General features: G+C 40.5%; 1 protein-coding gene across 2 annotated transcripts; it reads left to right on the forward strand.

Annotated features, from left to right (window-relative positions):
* The first annotated feature begins 10,050 nt into the window (after nt 1–10,050).
* On the forward strand, nt 10,051–15,830 carry LOC105043630 (uncharacterized). 2 transcript variants are annotated; one of them, XM_010921242.3, is made up of 2 exons: nt 10,051–10,198; nt 14,629–15,830. In XM_010921242.3, the coding sequence occupies exon 2, from the start codon at nt 14,718–14,720 to the stop codon at nt 15,684–15,686; it is 969 nt and encodes a 322-aa protein (XP_010919544.1). In that variant the 5' UTR covers nt 10,051–10,198; nt 14,629–14,717; the 3' UTR covers nt 15,687–15,830. The 2 variants fall into 2 exon arrangements, with proteins under 2 accessions (XP_010919544.1, XP_073111837.1); XM_073255736.1 differs by lacking the exon at nt 10,051–10,198 and adding an exon at nt 13,536–14,308.
* The last annotated feature ends 2,279 nt before the right edge of the window (nt 15,831–18,109 follow it).

Consider the following 18,109-nt stretch of genomic DNA (forward strand, 5'->3'; position numbering starts at 1 on the left):
TGCAGAGAGGAGCAATTTGACTCCTTGAAAAATAGTGATGGCATTATTTATTTGCTGGATGGATCGAATTGTGTGATCAGAGGCATCGCGATGATCAGCTGGAGGATACATGATATAATGGAGAGATTGAGGAAGGTCTGATACATATTCGATTTCAGGCGGAATCTTATCACACTGAGCATACTAGATTCGAGAGGCTATAGGATGGTAGCTGGTAAAAGAATCCTAAAGATATTGCGCAGCGATAGGATTATTCTGGAGGAGAAGAAGAGGATGAGAGGACAATACTACTTGGTGGGGAGCCTAGTGCGAGATGGAGCTTCAGGAGCCAGGAAGAGTCCAGAGCAAGATGGACGTGGATCGGGCACTAGACGGGAGACTTAGGAGGATAAAAGACGATGTCACAGAGTGAAGTTCCTATTACCGCAGGAGACTTCTCTGAGCAGATTTTTGGTCAGAGTGGATACAGTCCATGATAGAGGTGGGATCGAGCAGTCTGGCTCGACTCCCATGTTTGCCTATCCATGAGATAGCAGGCATGCCCCAAGATGTGGAGGTGAGATGGATCACAGGCTCTCAGAGATAAATGGATGTCGAACATCGAGTGGAAGTGAAGATTGTTAAAAAATATGCCTCAAGATTCAGTCCATACTGAGCCCATAATGAGGTTCAAAATGACGAACGGAGTCCAACAAGTCCAAGAATAGCTCAAACGAAGTTCAGATGACGAAGATATGCACGAAAGAAGTTCGGAGCAGGTGGCACGGCACACGAGGCGACGAAGGCCGACGACGGTGCAGCCAGGCCTAACGGATGCACGTGTGCGAGCTCCCAGACCCAGCGCCCTGCGCGGTCTACTTTGGACCATAGGGTGCTGGGCGGTCCATGGAGGCCGTGTGGACCAATCACGCGGTCCATGCACGGTCCACGGGCGATTTTGCACGATCCGACGGCTCTGGAGTGAGCTGTTCATGATCGGATGGCTGAGGATGACTCCAGACGTGATTAGGCATGATTAGAGATTATAGTGCACGATTGGATGGCTCTGATGCGAGCGGGTCACGATCGGATGGCTACGGATAGTTCTAGATTTAATTGTGACTCAATATTCCTAGTGTAACAGTATTTTTGAGATTCCGGAGTCTATATAGCTCCGATTGATAAGCCATTTATTGCGTTGGATAGCTGGTGACATTTTGAAGGTATAAAAAGACTTCAAGAGAGGTTTCAGAGAGCTTTTGTAAGAGTTTTGGGGCTTCTTGTTGAGAGACTCTTGTACAAGGGTTGAGTGGTGAGTCCTTTGGTATTGGTTGTATTTTATTCTCTCATAGTGAAGCTTGCATGCCCCGTGGAGATAGGCTTGAAGCCGATCCATATATTTGTATGATGTTTCTTATTTTATTTCTTCTTTCTTCTTGTTGCATCGTGTGGTATCAGATCCTACACAATAATTGGTATCAGAGCAAGGTGGTGCCAGAGCATATGTTGCAGCAGTGGTGATCGAGATAGAAGATGGAAAAGACAAGTACAATCAAGATGGAGATCAACAGATTGGATGAAAAGAGCAATTTCTCCTTGTGGTAGGTAAAGGTGAAGGACGTGCTCATCCAGCAAGGGTTTATCGATGTTCTCTTGTGTGAGGAGAAGCCGACTACCATGGGGGTACAGGATTGGAGGCGGCTCCAGATACATGCGGTAAGTACGATCCGCTTGTACCTAGTGGATAAGATGGTGATCCATGTGCTTAGCGAGACTTCTTCGATGATGTTATGGTTGAAGCTCGAGGAGTTATGTATGGCGAAGTCTCTCACCAACACCCTCTTTCTCTGAAGGCAGTTATACCAGCTGCGGATGACTGAGGGACGGAGCGTGCATGAGCATCTCAGCCACTTTCAGAAGATTTTCACTGACCTCCTCAGCATTGACGAGAAAGTTGAGAAGAAGACCAGGATGCTGGTCTTACTAGCATCGCTTTCCTCTTCATATGAGTCCTTGGTGACTGCTCTTCTAGTGGAGAAGAGCACCATCAACATAGATGAGGTCACCGTGATGATTCTCCAGAATGAGGTTCTCAAGAGGGAGAACCCAGCTTCGAGCTCAAGTGACAGCAGCTCAACTTTGATGGTTTCTGAAGGAGCAGAAGACGGCAGACAGCAACAGAAAATCGCAACGAGGGTGGTCCAAATCCAGGATGAGAGACTTGAGCAAGATCAGATATTATCGATGTGATGAGTTGGGGCATCTAGGCAGAGATTGCCCTCAACTTAGGGATCAAATGAGAGCTACTGCAGCGACGGCCAGTAGCGAGTCATAGGATGATGTCTTGAAGATATCTGATGAGGTATCTACTTCTTCCCAGTAGTGAATTTTAGATTCTGCATGTATCTATCATGTATGTTGCAGAGAGGAGCAGTTTGACTCTCTGAAGAGCAGTGAGGTTACTGTTTATCTGTCGGATGAATCGAGCTGTGCGGTCAGAGACATCGGGATGGTCAACTAGAGGACACATGATGGTATAGTGAAAAGATTGAGGAAAGTTCAATACATATTCGATTTCAAGTGGAATCTTATCTCATTGACCAGACTGGATTTGAGAGGCTACAAGATGGTAGCTAGTGGAGGAATCCTGAAGGTATTGTACAGTGATAAGATTATTCTGGAGGGGAAGAAGAGGATGAGAGGACATTACTACTTGACGGGAAGATCGGTACGAGATGGAGCTTCAGGAGCCAGGAGGAGTTTAGAGCGAGGTGGAGCTCCAAGTGAAGGTAGATCGGACAGTAAATGGGAGACTCACGAGGATGAGAGGCGATGTCGCAGAGTGAAGTTTCTATTGCCGCAAGAGATTTTTTCGAGCAGGTCTTTGGTCAGAGTAGACACAGCCCATGATGGAGGTGGGATCGAGCGATCTGGCTCGACTCCCATGTTTGTCAACCCATGAAACAGCAAGCATTCCCCAGGGCGTGGGGGTGAGATGGATCACAAGCTCTCAAAGACAGGTGAAGGTTGAATATTGAGTTGAGATAGATATTGTTAAAAAATATGCCTCAAAATTCGATCCACACTGAGCCTACAGTGAGGTCCAGGACGACAAACAAAGTCTAACGAGTCCAAAAACAGTCCAAACGGAGTCTAGATGACGAAGATATGCGCAAAAGAAGTTCGAAGCAGGTGGCACGGTGCACGAGGCGACAAAGGCCGGCGATGGGCTGGCGGAGGCCGACGGTGGCGCAACCAGACCCGGTGGATGCGCGTGCATGTGGGCTGACCAAACGTGCGTGCGGGCGCCCAGGCCCAGCACCCTGCGTGGTCCACCGTGGACCATAAGGTGCTAGGCGGTCCATGGAGGCCGCATGGACCGATCACGCGGTCCACGCACAGTCCACAGACGATTTTGTGCGATCCGACAGCTTTAGAGTGAGCCATTCACGATCGGACGGCTGAGGATGACTCCGAGCATGATCGGAGGCTGTAGTGCACGATCGGATGGCTCTTGATGCGAGCCGATCATGATTAAACGGCTACAGATGGTTCTAGGATTGATTAAGACTTATATTCCTAGTATAACAGTATTTTTGAGATTCTGAAGTCTATATAGCTTTGATTGATGAGCCGTTTGTTACGTTGGATAGCTGGTGACGTCTTGGAAGTGTAGAAAGGCTTCAAGAGAGGTTTCAAAGAGCTTTTGTAAAGATTTTGAAGCTTTTTATTTAAATACTCTTGTATAAGGATTGAGTGATGAGTTCCTCTTGTATTGATTGTGTTTTATTCTCTCATAGTGAAGCTTGCATGCCGCGTGAAGATAGGTTTGAGGTTGATCCATATATTTATATTATATTTTTTTTACTATATCGTCTGATATCGGATCTTACACAATATTAATAGTCTGATTGTGAAAAAAAAAATAATTCATTCTAGTACATTATGTTATGATTAAAGCTGTTTATATGCTAGGTGGTCCGCTCAACCCACTTGAGTCCAGAGTTTTTCAGGCAGATTTGATCCAAAAGTTTAATGCTTGGGAGGGCTTGGAAAATAAGTTTATTTAATAAACGAGCCAAACTCCAACTTAGAGATTCACAGTTGGTCCGGCTTATATTATTTGATATAAATATTATTTGTTTATATTTTATATATTTAGCTTTTTAGTTGATAATTATGATTTGCATGTAAACTAATAGGACAACATTTCTCCAAAATTATTTTAAAATAATTTTTTATATATTTTAAAAAATAAAAAGTAATTATGAAGTTTAAGACTCTGCTCGAAGTCTAAATCCTGTAAGAGAGGTACTATCAAAAATAATACAGATATTACTTTGATACAGTTTCCAATAGAAATGAGATGAAACACAATCATTGTTATCTACCATAAAAACAATCATCATTTTTATAATATATGCCCATATTGTTCTCTCCTTGCAGACGAACCATACATTACATCAAAATTTTTATTTGCATCCAGATTTGGAAAACAAATTTCTAAGTGATATCAATAGCTAAAACAAAATCCAAATCGGATGCGTGTGGACACGTCCATATATTGCAAATTTGAGATGAAAAATGGAAGTATAGATATTGCTACGGTGGTATTTTATATATATTGACAGAAAGTTGAAACTCGTTTTCTTGCCGACGGGCATACAAGAATATCTACTCCAATTGGTTACATATCTGTTTTTTGAATTATTTTAGTTCTAACATATTCTGCTGTACAAGCAGTTAAGTGTTAGAAGCTCAAGAAATGGATGGCTCACCTCGGAAAAAAAATAAAAAACAAAAAATCACGAACTTTCTCGGGTCGGATCATGGTACGGCTGTCTGTCTCAGAGCATCGGGTCAGTCGGAATAAGAAAGCCAGTCAGGTAGGAGAAAAAATCCAGCCAATACAATACACCCTCCAACTTCAGAAAACCGGCTAACCAGTTGATCTCCTCCACCCATTTTCAAATAAATGGCTCGCAGTAAATGATCAGTTTTGCCAGCACGAAATTCCGGAGCATCATGACAAAACCCCCAACTATATCCAATCCCACGGACTGCATCACGCCATAATATCTCCTTTTAAGTTACTTAATGCATCAAACCATAGAAACCCAAATAACTAGCCAAATCAAATAACTTATCTCAATGCCTCATAATTCCCAAAAGCGCGTATACTAAATTCTAATAAAATCTCCCACAGCTGTTCTCTTATCGTCCTCGAGAATTAATGGCAATTTTGCCAACCCATTTCAGCGGCTGCCCAACGGTCGGCGTCGGACGCTTGGATGCTTGGACCCTTAGTAAATGAATCCAGCTGGTTTTCTGGAGGGGGGCCGCTGTCCCCTATCGATGGTTTTTAGTTTTCTTTTCGCTGCTGCCCCTCTGGAGAATCTATTAACAAGGAAACCAAACGCGGCCCGAACCCCCCTCCCCAGAATCATTACCCCCCAAAACCCACCTTCCTCTTCCATTAAAAAGAAATAAAGACTGACATCAGTGACATGACACAAATCTCAAGAAAAGTGCAACAAATGTGCCAGCCAGAAAGACAATGGTCCGTGCTTTGTTTGATCAAAACTATTGACTATAGAACATTTTTTTTTTCTCTCTAAGCTCACCTTGCCATCCAGCTAGGCTTCTATAAAGCTTCCATTAGTTCTACCACTCTACTACCCATCTCTCGAGTCTGAAGTCTCCGATATGGCTCGCTTCCTTCTATTATTTTTGGTTTGGGCTTGTATTCTTGCCACGCTAGCAATGGCCAGGCCTCTTCCCTCCATTCCGACCATCGCAGCCCCACCCTCTACTGGTGCTCCCACGAACATTGGAGAATCAGGAATTGCCGGTGGACCGGAGCCGCAGCAAATAAGGAAGAGCGGATCGTTTAATGGATCGATAGGAGGAGAGGTGATACTTGGAGGTTTCGTAACTGCCATCCTGGCCGTCATCTTTTGCTACATCAGAGTTACGAGGAGAAATGGCGAGAATAAAGCGTAGTTTTTGTTAGTCCTTGCTTTTTTCTTTTGTATCTTCTTATTATTTGCTCCGGGAGAAAGATCTCTAAAAATGTTGGTCATTTGTTCTTGTAAACATACCACAGAGGAATATACTTAATCTCGCAGTTTATTTACATGATCCTTTTCTTTTTGGCCCCTATTTTTCCCATCTTAAAGATATTTTGATCTCTGTTGCTGAGATGTATGATGGCTTTCATTTGTTTGCATCCTTTGTGCCTCCATCTAGCTGATCTTTCCTAGCTACTTCTCCTGTTCTGCTTTCATGTATGCTGGGGAACAAAAAAATATATATGGATCACCACCACGCAGAGACCAGGTTTCAGAACTTTGTAGCATTTTGTTATAGAAAAACGAGAGCGCGATAAAACGGCAATCTGTAACAGTGACAAAAAAAAAAAAAAAAGTCAGGACGCGTCGCATGACATAAAAATCCAGTTTATTCAATCCCCATGAAGTGGATGCACGGCAAGAAGATGGAGCTCCAAGGGGACCAGAAAATGATCATTCCAGGCTCTGGTAAGGTCGATGTTTTCAAGTTCTATGCATATCTGTGGCTTTATGTATGAAACTTAACCTTCTATAAATCTGGTAGATTTGAAAAGAACTCAAAATTCTTTGATTTGTGGGGAGCCACAAGAACTAGTTATGATGGATCGCATGGAGAATTTTACTGAGACTTCACATGGTTGGAACAAGGGTGGATTCTTCAGCAAACTGCCCGCAGTTCTGGACACCAAGAATCTTGAGGCTTCCAGTAGTCCTTGGGGAACAATGACTCGGGGTCAAAAGATACCGAAGGGGTCAAGGATACAGCTGGTCTCCTGGAGGAAGCCAGACCCTCTACTTGCCCCTTTTTTTTATCAGTCCACATTGGGGTAGGACGGGAAACTACCAAACATAAAAAGTCTGCCTTGGATTTAGGGAACCAATTATAGGGCAGGTTCTCCCTGTAACCATCCAAGGGACCACCTCCCTCTTGCATTAAACGAAAAAATGGAATTAAATAATAAGATGATTTGGAGCTCAAGAGAATCCAACAACTATAGCACCCACGAGATCGGAGTCTGCAACCTATTGGCCATAATAAAATGAACATAATTTGAAGTGCTCACCTAGCTTGTCTCATAGGCTGCCAAAGGATTCATGCAAGCATTTATTTAGTCTCATGCTGATCATGCATAGATAAATTTTGGATATCCATACATAATTAAAAAATTTAAATAATATATTTTGACTAACTTATTTGATTTTGATATTTATATAAAATTAAAAAATTTAAATAGTATCTTTCAACTAGCTTATTTGGAGGAGGTTTTATAATGTTTATATGAGGATCTATATGGTACATGTTTGGTTCTACATCAATTATGTGCTAAGTAAATCTTGGATATTTATACTAGATAATAAATTTGAATAATACATTTTAGTTTTTTTTTAGATTCTCGATCGTTACAAGTAGTATCACAATGGATCTGTCCCATAACTCCTATAGATAAGGGACACTGTAGCATGAATCCATTTGGTCTAACCATAAGTTATTCATGGTGTTTGTGATCGGATATAAAAATTTTATAAAAGGATTTGGTTGGATTTAAGTCATTGGCTTAATGAGGGATACTAGGGTTTAAACAAAGAGAGCACGTGAGAACCTATATAGGCACCTATTTAGTCCCACAGTAGTTATGTATTGAATAAATCTTAGATATTTATATAGGGTAATAGAATGCAAATAATATCTTTCAGCTAGTATTTTTAGATAAAATTTTGAGTTGCGATAATATATTTATTAATTAAATCAAATTTTAATTTAATCAGTTTAACCACTTTGTTGGGATCTAATTGTTTAACATTTAGATTAGGCTAACATGATGCGGGGTCAGCTTAAAGTTGTGACTAATCCGTTTAATTCTCTACTGTAGTTAAAAGATATTTGTTGCAGCCAACTCCCTGTTGCCGGTGATGAGCATCTATAAAAACAGCATCCTCACAGATCGGAGTTGTGTCCGGTGAGAATCCTCCGATGCTTAAGTCAGAGAAAAAATTGATGAATAGTAGATTTGAAAGTTGAAAGTAGTAGAGCTCTGACTCAAAGTATCTTCTCCTTTGGTTCACTTACCTCCTCTTTTTTTAAATAATTCTGATGTAACCGTCAAGCACGTGGTCCCGCTTTTTATGACGCTGAATTATCAGATCATAAATATGGAGTTAGTGGGTTGTTAATTCTCCTGAATAGTCGTGACACGTAATCAATAACCATTTACAACGGTTTTGGTATGTTGAGTAGATTAACCGACCATATATCGGTAGAACCGACCATATGTCGATAGGATCTATGAGCGACCGTCGGCTAGTAATTCAATTATGCCAACAGTTCAAGTCGTCCGCTGTTGATCGGTAGTAATCGAACATTCGTTGGTCAGCCGATTATAAATCGATGCGATTTGCTCAGTCGATCGATAAAGAGTCGGAACTGCATGTTTAACCGATGCACAGTCAAAGTCGTAGTGACCACAGTCAGGGGTTGATTGATTTACCCCAACAGTTGCCCCCCACTCTCAAGTCCAAGGTGTACCAACGTATATATTGCCACATGATTTGTCACATTGGACGAAGGGAGTTATTTCTTGTCATATCGAACCCCGATTCTGCAGCCACTTTTTTCGGGATATGAACGATTAGCCGCTTTGTCATTTTGGCAGGTACAGAGTGGTCTTTAAATTGTCATGTTGACAGGATAATTCAGTATCAGATGTCAGAATTAGACGTCATTTCAGAAAGATGATTCGGCGTCAAACGATATGATTCTGACAAGCAGATTTTTGCCACGTGTCCGAATATTATTGAGTTGGAGCTGTTCACGCGGATAAGGATGATGTGGCTCAATCTAGAGCAAGTGTGTCGAACTGTCCGATCAATGATCGATCCAGATATTGCCACGTATTATCATCTGGTAATTCTTCAATTCAATCATCTTCATCTCGACCGTTGGGAGATCCTATATATATAGGGTCACTCCCAACCAAACTTTTACTTTTCATTTCGTCCTTTCTGATGCTGAGACTCTACCGGAAGATCATCCCAGCGTTTGAGGACTTTGTTATTCCCATCTTTTTTAGGTCAAGTTTTTCTTTTCTTGAGTTCTTTCTTCTCTAGTCTTTATTTTTTATAGCTAGGACCTCTCCTTCTCAGGATAGTCGGTCGGAGAATCCGACAGATGAGTCCCAATCAGGTCTGGAGGTAGAGGCTTCTTCACTTTCGGAGCCGAATATCGAGTGGCGCCAGGACCAGTATTGTATCTCGAAGCAATATCAGCTTTTCGCCCCTGGAGTCGACGGTCGGGTAAATACCCCTTCTTCGAGCCAGGTGGCCTTTTATGTCGAAGATCTTCGGACGGGTTTTCGATTTTTTATTTCAAAGTTTATCCAAAATATTTTGGATTATTATGGTGTAGAGAAGGTTTCTTTAGTCCCATATCGGTTATGAGTCAAGAGGGAATATGACTTATATGGATTGGAACCTTCTCTCCCAACGTGAGGTGCTTTTTAAAGTATAAAATCGTGAGGCTCTAAATGATCAAGGTCCATTAAAGCCTAAATGTCCAGTGAAGCCTATAGATGGTCATGAGTCAAAACGGATAATACTTTACATGCGGTGGCGAAAACATAAGCCAACCATATGAGCCATTCGACCTCTTGACCCATGACCACAACAATATTAAAATTATATTTATATTAAAGCACATTGATAAATCTGAAATTATACCGTTGATAATAATTAATCAGTTAATCATGTCACTATACTCGGTTTTTTTTACCAAAGCGATCTCAAGCTTCGCCTCGTGTCACCCTATCTTTTGAATAAATGGTACAAGTTCCATCGTGAGTTTAGGATCAAATGAATATTTTTCTTCGGAATATCCACGTCTGATCCATCATGAACCCAACTGCTTTGCAGAACCTAGATTGATGGGTCGGGCTTCTGTTTTAGTTTGCTTTGTTCACTTTGGGAGCCAGTTGGGCCATGGCCTGTGGACCAATCGCTCGTCCGATCAAAATCCTGACCGTCGGATCCAGCAGACGCGGACGGTGCGAAAGGGGTTGGTTTCGACAATCTTCTCTCCCCTGGTTTCCTCCACACTTACCTCACGCCAGGATTTCATCGAGAGAGCAAAGGGAATTCGTTTGCGTAGGATTCAGGTAATTTCTGGACATTTAAAAAAAAAAAAAAAAATCTCCTTCCAATCTGTTGTCAAGTATTCGCTGAACTATGCTTAATTTGGTCCATCGAATTCTAGCCTTGTTATTTCTTTTTGCCAATCTCTGTTGTTCCTGGAATTTTTGGTTGTTGAATGTGTATAGAAGGCGGTTGGGGTTTCGACTTCATCTTTAGAAGGAAAGAAGCATTTTTTTTTTTTTTACGTCAGTTACGGTGAGCAGCTCAAGATAATAAATTTTGGTATCTGTTGGTTTAAGCTCTTGTGCATAATCCTGGTGAAATTTAAACTCAAAACGCGACTCTGAGAAGAGATCGCATATCCAGAATTTTTCTGGATCAAGAATCATGCAACGGAACTAGTTTTACCGGTAGTCGATTTAGAAAAGTCTAAGATTTGGTTCAGGAAGATGAGTTGGAAATATTTGCCATTGACATCGGTTCTATGATGATTCCGCTATTAGCTGGTAAATTACCCATGTATGTTAACAAATTTTGATGATATCGCAAATGAAAAGACAACTTGCATCTATGGTGAGTAATTCTTGACTATGAACATGAACATGCTAGTTGAGTGTTAACCCTATAATCTAGGAGGCTAATATAGTTTGAAAAGAAGGAATCATCTTGAAGCTGATGTGTTGTTTCTTCTACTCGTTGGTAATAAAATGTTTAGCCCGCTTAATATGTTTTTGATTTTTGATCTGATAATTTTAATATTTTCATTCCAATACCACAATATGATAATATAAGTCAAAGGTTTCTCACAAATGTCTGGAAGATACATTCTTTGATCTTTGTAGATGGGAATTCTAGAAGAACTAACATCCTTGCGTGGTTAAAACTGCGGTTTTTTCACATTGTCGATATTGCCTTTCTTTTCAACCATATGGAGAACAAGAATTTTCTGAATTTTCACCTGGTCAATCATTTATGTGCTTGGAAAGGTTTTCATACTATTCTGCATCACATGGTACCAACGCTGGGAGCCTTGCATATGTCAAACTTATACTACAAACTAGTGTGCCTGTAAATTCAACATCTTTGTTACTTGCTCTTTCCTTGCTATTTGCATGATCCAAAAGTGCATGACAAGAAGGAAAGATCCATGCATCCCATCAATATATAAGATTACATTCACACCCCAGCAGGTAGTTGATGTAGAATTTGACTAACCATCGAAACACGTGTGGTAAAATCAATACTTAGTAATAACAAATGTTTCAAAATATGGTTTTTCATTAATCATGTTTACCATGTTGTACTAATTGTTGGCTCCTTGAGTGTCAGTTGTGTTTTTGAAAAAATAATAAACTATTTTCCATATTATTAAGAGTCATAAGGCAATTATGCTGATACAGAAGGTACAAAAACGGTAATAACACTTTGTTATCTTCTTTTAGGTTCCCTTTTGATGTCCACAAATGGCTTATCCATGAAATAATTCATATGTAGTTAATATTCAGGAGTTACCAGTGGCAGAGAGAAAATTTTCTGATACTGAAATCTTTGGATAATTCAGTTCCAAAAAGAATTGGGATGCCAGGAATTTCCTTTCGGAATAAATTTGACATCCTTTTTTGTTGGAGTGTTTCGCTTTGGAAGCTTCTCTTATTACATCAGTTTCTTCTTTCTTGTTACTACCCCCTCACCATCAGCCGTATGTAGGGTTTATCCAAGAAGCTTATGCAGGCATCCAAATAGGCCCGCATGGAAGAGATTGAGGTCACTCACAATTCACCCAAACCTTCTTAGGTTTTTGTTCTTGAGGGGCAAGCTTACAAGCTATGCACACACACACATTCACGTGTGCATGTATGTTTATGCGTGTTTACATGAGAGAGCAAGAGGTAAATTACAAGCTATAGAAAAGACAAATCTCTTGCCAATTATTAGCAAACCGATTTTTTTATAGTTGAAACATATTTAGGAAAAGGTGATGATGTACAAAACCCTTTTCCTCTTGCAAAATCTCATACTCTTTGCCTACTCCCCTTCCATCACAAATGGTCATTCTCCTATCTCCTCTCTAGTGCCTCTTTTCAACCATTTACACCCTCTAGCATTCATTGTTTCCCGCATATGACCTTCCTCTTTGTCCATCACCACTATTGTCATCCTCTTATCCTTTTTCTTTAGTTCATGCCCCTTGTCTTTGCCCTCCTTGCTCACCTTTCCTTTTCCTTCACCTTGGATTCCTAGGGGGAAGGGCTGAAGGCCAAGCTAGAGACATGGATCTAAGACATTTTAGAGTTCTAGGTGGCTCAATAGGAGGGTAGAAAGGCCATGGTTGATTAGGAGCTGGAGCCTTCAGTTGAGATGGGTACAGAAGTTCAGTGAGCAAATAGCACTGCATCTTATGTAGTTCCACCAGTGCCCTCCTATGCAGCATTCCCTATCCCCACCTTCACCTACCTCCTCCTTCTATCACCTCTACCAAGGTGGAGATGGTGGAAAAATAGGCAAATGGAGGCTTAAAGGTGGTCTTAGGAGGGAGGATAGTGGTGGCGAGGGGGATTGGAGGGTGGTAAATGAATTCAAAGATCATTTAGAAAGGAGGAAGTTGGCATTAGAGTTATCATGAGAGGGTAGAAAGAGACAAGTACAAGCTGTGGTTATCAGTGGGTAGGGGTGGGATAGTTGCTTGAGTGGATAGGAAAAGAAGCCATAATAAAGATAGGTTTAGCTATGAGGAAAAAGATGTAGGAGAGGACACTTGTCTGGAGTGTAGGTGGGATGGGTTGAGGACAACTGAATAGACTTTTTGAGAAATAGACCAACTTTGTTCATCCATACACATCTATATGTGTGGTATATGCTGACACATGCATCTGCAAACATGTATAGCAGAATTGACACTTTAATCCTACCAATGCAAAATCAACAATGAGCATCATAGATTGAGAATGCATGTCACTAGTCATGTTCTGCAATATTGAAAATACCAAGAGACGAAAAATTGTTAGTTTTTGATGTCATTGTCCATGCATCAAGTGGTCACAAAATGGGCGATACTAATGAAGCTAATGTCTTGAAATATATTCTGACCATTTAATCTGAGAACAAATATCATTAATCATGATTTACATCTTTTACAATGTACAAAAACTAAAGTCAACCTGTTTGGATGTTTCTAGACCTTTAGTTGCAAGACTTTGTATGCAATTGAAATTGCCTGTTTTCTGGTTACTTGATTCATGACTGGCTCTCTTATACACTTAATCTTGGACATTTTAGATATTATAGATCATGTTTAATGATGTGGATGTTCAATCCAGATGTTCTTTTATTAATAAAGCATGGTAGGATGGAAGCTTCATGTATGTGTTAAAAAAACTAGTGTACTCAATGGAAATATTGAATAATATTGGAATGCCAAAATACTTGCATGTCACACCAAATTGAACCATAGTTATTGTGGACATGATGACCATCTAACATAATAAGGAATTAGGTAGAACATAATTTGATGAAACAAACAGCAACAAGTTTGCATGGTATGATTTGAAAATGAAAACCTGAACGGCTGAACCACTGAAGTTTTTGACAAATTTCCAGTCCAACATTGCAAATATACAACACTGGGCTAGTACAAGATATGTTATTATATTAAGTAGATTGATAATTATAATTTCTATTCATCAACCAGTCTGTTGATGAAACAAAAACAACTGTCATGATCAATCTTTACTGAACTACACATCAGCAAAGTTACCAAAGGTACATGCATTTGAGAATTTAAGATGGTGTGACGTAACAACAGTGATAGATCATAAGTCAGTTTTCTTTTAAGGTTTTGCAGGCTTTTGTTTCTGAAAAATCACTAAAGTTGTGAACAGGAAGCCATGGAGTTGGTTGGCTTGGGGTAGTGGTGTCATTTTCTCATTGATTAATGACAGAGCTCCGAGGTTTTCTTTTTATTGTGGCAACATGGCCTTGTGAGAATATGAGCAATGCGTTAAAAGTATTAATTTTTCTAATGAACATGTATTTGTCAGCAATTTGGCATTTTGGCCCTTAATAACTTTTACCCGATAAAAGCAAGGGCTTGTTGGTTCCCAGAGGTGGCCAAATGGGCGGCTCCACTAAATTTGGTATGTATCCGCTGAGCGATCTGCATTGCTCAAATATCATGTTCGCATACTTTTTCCTTTTTCCCAAACATGATGTATCTTGGTGTTTTAAAGAATACCAGTCACTTTGCATCCCCCCTAACAACAAAAGAAAAAAAAAATATCGATGAGTTAAAGAATCTTTGCAGACACCCTATAAGTAGACTTTGTGGGATTCATGAGAAGGTGAATAATTGACTGGTTTAAGACTGTGTAGACATATTCTGACATTCCCACTTTGCCTCATCTTTCTTTTTGCTTGACATCAGAATAACTAACACAACTGTAATCGTGCTTGACAGGATGTTGAATCTCCATCTCGAATTTGCCACTTACTGAGGGACGTAAAACCTACTCACTTATTGAGGAAGCTATAAAACATTAACAAGAAATGGCCTCTTTAACTTCGTCAGTTCCGGTTATGGAGAAGCAGGTGATTCTCAGAAGCCAGCTTCATAATCCAGGATCATGGAAAGTTCCCACACTGCTTCACAGGTCTACCTTCCCCCAGACTCGTCTTAAGAATCCACCTTTGCTTTGCAGCAAATTGTTTCCATGGGAAGCTTCTCCTCCATATGCTTCCACAGATGGCGATAGCATCATCAAAGGTCACAATATCATTGAACCCATCGATGCAGAAGATGCACCAGAATTTCCGATTCTTCAAAGCGAAGAAGATGTCATTGAGATGAAAAATCAGCCATCAGTGCCACAACAGCCTCTCAAATGGCCAATGTGGCTTTTGGGTCCTTCTGTTCTTCTAGTCACTGGCATGGTGCCCACCTTATGGTTGCCTCTATCTTCTGTGTTCCTCGGTCCCAACATGGCTGGCCTTCTATCACTGGTGGGACTTGACTGTATATTCAACCTGGGTGCAACCTTGTTTCTTCTGATGGCCGATGCTTGTGGACGCCCAAAGGGAATGTCTGTTGCACACAAGAGCCAAGTTCCTTTTACTTACCGGCTGTGGAACTTGGGGGCGGGTCTGTTAGGCTTTATTCTTCCTTTGCTGATGCTATTTGCCTCGCACAAAGGCTCTCTCCAGCCACAATTGCCATTCGTCTCGTTCCTTGTGTTACTTGGGCCCTACCTTCTACTTCTATCCATCCAGATGCTGACTGAGATGCTGACATGGCACTGGAAATCACCTGTGTGGTTGGTCACCCCAATAGTGTACGAGGCTTACAGGGTGCTGCAACTGATGAGGGGACTGAAATTGGCTGGCGAGGTTGGTGCACCGGCATGGATGGTGGAGAGCATCCGAGGATTGGTATCATGGTGGGTGTTGATCCTTGGAATTCAGCTCATGAGGGTTGCTTGGTTTGCTGGACTTGCCTCTCAAGCTCAGCAACAATCTTAAACAAAGATCAGATCATAAAGCATAACTGGATACACTCTAATGAGGAACAAAGATTAATCATTGAAGTTTGTAAACAAAATGTCATGTCATAAAACAATTTAATGAGGAAATCATAAAGCATTATTGGATACACTTTCACCAGCATTTTCTTCAAGGGGGACCAAATGCTTTGAGCTTGAGTATGGCTGTTATATTCTGTTTTCAGCTGCTGTACATGTGATAGCTGCTGTACATGTGATTTGCATGAATCACTTGTTATGTTAGATAATTTCTCTCGGGACCAAATGAGATTTTTGGAAAATCCTTCGGAATTTATTGTAGAATCATGAAGTTTCAATTGTTCATTTTTCTGAATTTTCTAGTGGTACAGCACTAAATGGCAATGCAATCTATGTTGGTAGTTGTTGTTGTAAGGCTCCAAAAGAGAGACAATAAGGTCGGTTTTGGACCGAGTTGGAGAAGTGTTAAAGGTCAAATCAATGAAAATCATAAAAGATTCTATAGAAGAAGTTTTAAAATCATGGAGTATCATTTGATTTAGGATCCTCCGATATTTAAATCGGTCAGGGCCTCGAGGACAGATAGTAGGAAATAGAAAATTGAAAGGCAAAAAGAGTAATTTTGAGTAGAAAAAATGAAAAATTAGAATTTCCTTCAATGGAGGTGAAAGAGTTCAGCAGAGTCTGATCTCTGTGAGTTATGACTTCTCTTTCTCTCGGAGAGTATCTTGTTCCTTTTTGTATAAAGGAGGCTGGTTTAGGCTGTTAGGAATTTATCGGACTTTTAGTTTGTTATAACAGAATGGCTAGCTGTATGAAAATCATGGGTTGTTCATCCATGTCGATAGTAGCTATAGCATAGCTGAAAGATAGCTGTAGCAGAGCTGGACAATAACTAATTCAGTATATCAGATTTCAGGTTACATCAGTTCAGGACCGATGTTCCTGTCTGCAGATTGGTAGAAGGTTGAGCTGATCACAATATTCTATCGAGAGCCAATTCAGATGACTTCTCTTTCTCTCGGAGAGTATCTTGTTGGATGGATGGCCAGCACGATGCACCGCACGCTGCAGTTAAGAACAGCCAGAGGTGTATTGTTTCTGTGATTTCAAGGGTAGAAGGTTTCGAGATAGAGTGGGAAACATAAATCTGGCTCGACAGTTGTTGCAACAGTTTTGGGCAGAAAAAAATCAACCAGGCTTTCTCGTCTGATGAAGGCCAGGTTGAAAGATCCAGCAAACAGGTCCAAGTTGAGCTCACAACGAATTTCTGGAATTGCAAATCCAATTTGGTCCGCTTAAAGCTAAGCTTTGCAACTATGTGCTGCTCAATCTAAATGCAAACTGAATAACAATGTATTAAATCTGAAACAATGAAGGACATGATATAATTTGAGGTACCCAACTGAAGATTTTGGAGCCTGAGCTAGGTTGGTTTGCAAAGTAGGTTTAAATATCAGGGTTCGTTATTTACAGATTAGATTAGTTGGCTGACCTCTTTAACCTATCATGCTCAGATTGCATCTCTGCCTAGAGGTAGGAGAATACATGCCTTGAAAGAAAAAAATGAGGGTAAGAAGGATAACTTGTGTTTAATGAGTCTTAAAAAAGAACGTCGGCTTTCAGGTTGAAGAAAAGAAAGCTCTACTAGGAACAATATAATACTAATATGCCACCAAGATTTGAACAGTGGATCCCTCTTAAGGGCAAATTCCTTAATTGAGGGGTGTCAACCAACTGAAACGAGGGTGGTTCGCCTTTTATAGCAAATGTTGCTACATGAACATGGACCATCAAAGCTCCTTTGTGCAACAGCAAGAAGAATAATATCTAAAAGGATGACAAAAATAGGAAGGCTAATTATTGCACATTGCCAATAATATCCCAAAGGATGACAAAAACAGGAAGGCTGATAATCGCGCATTGCCTTAGCATAGTGCTTAGCCAGTTGAAATAAAGCTGAGATTGCATGGTTCATGAACTATCATGTAGCTACTTGCTCTGCCATCAAATATGCTAAGTGCACGAAAAAAAGTGTTGGAGAGAGGAATGTGGCATACTAAGCAATTTCAAGTTATGGGATGCAAATGCCAATTAGGTTAGTCAGTGAAGTCATTAGATGTTGATATCAATAGCTTTAGTTCAATTTTTATCTTACCAATGATTATTATTTTATATTTAAAAAAATTATAATTATTTGTAATTGGATAGCATGTTGGTAAAGTCTTTTGCTAGCCATTCCAAATGCTCACCATTTGTATGTCTTTTCCATATGTATCGACTTATCATTAGCTCACAAAAAATTATTTATTTATTTTAGCATAACAGAGAGGGTAGGGGTTTGGGCTCCAAATTATATATTATTGTTGGGACAATCGGATCTACTCCCCCCCCTCGATCCATGATCGGCCTCCCGACTGTGTC

The sequence above is a fragment of the Elaeis guineensis genome, chromosome 4 (genome assembly GCF_000442705.2).
Source record: "Elaeis guineensis isolate ETL-2024a chromosome 4, EG11, whole genome shotgun sequence".
In the NCBI taxonomy this organism is placed as follows: Eukaryota; Viridiplantae; Streptophyta; class Magnoliopsida; order Arecales; family Arecaceae; genus Elaeis; species Elaeis guineensis.

What these genes read in the sequence shown, in the direction of transcription:
- LOC105043630 (XM_010921242.3), top strand. Translation starts at nt 14,718, where the DNA reads ATGGCCTCTTTAACTTCGTCAGTTCCGGTTATGGAGAAGCAGGTGATT.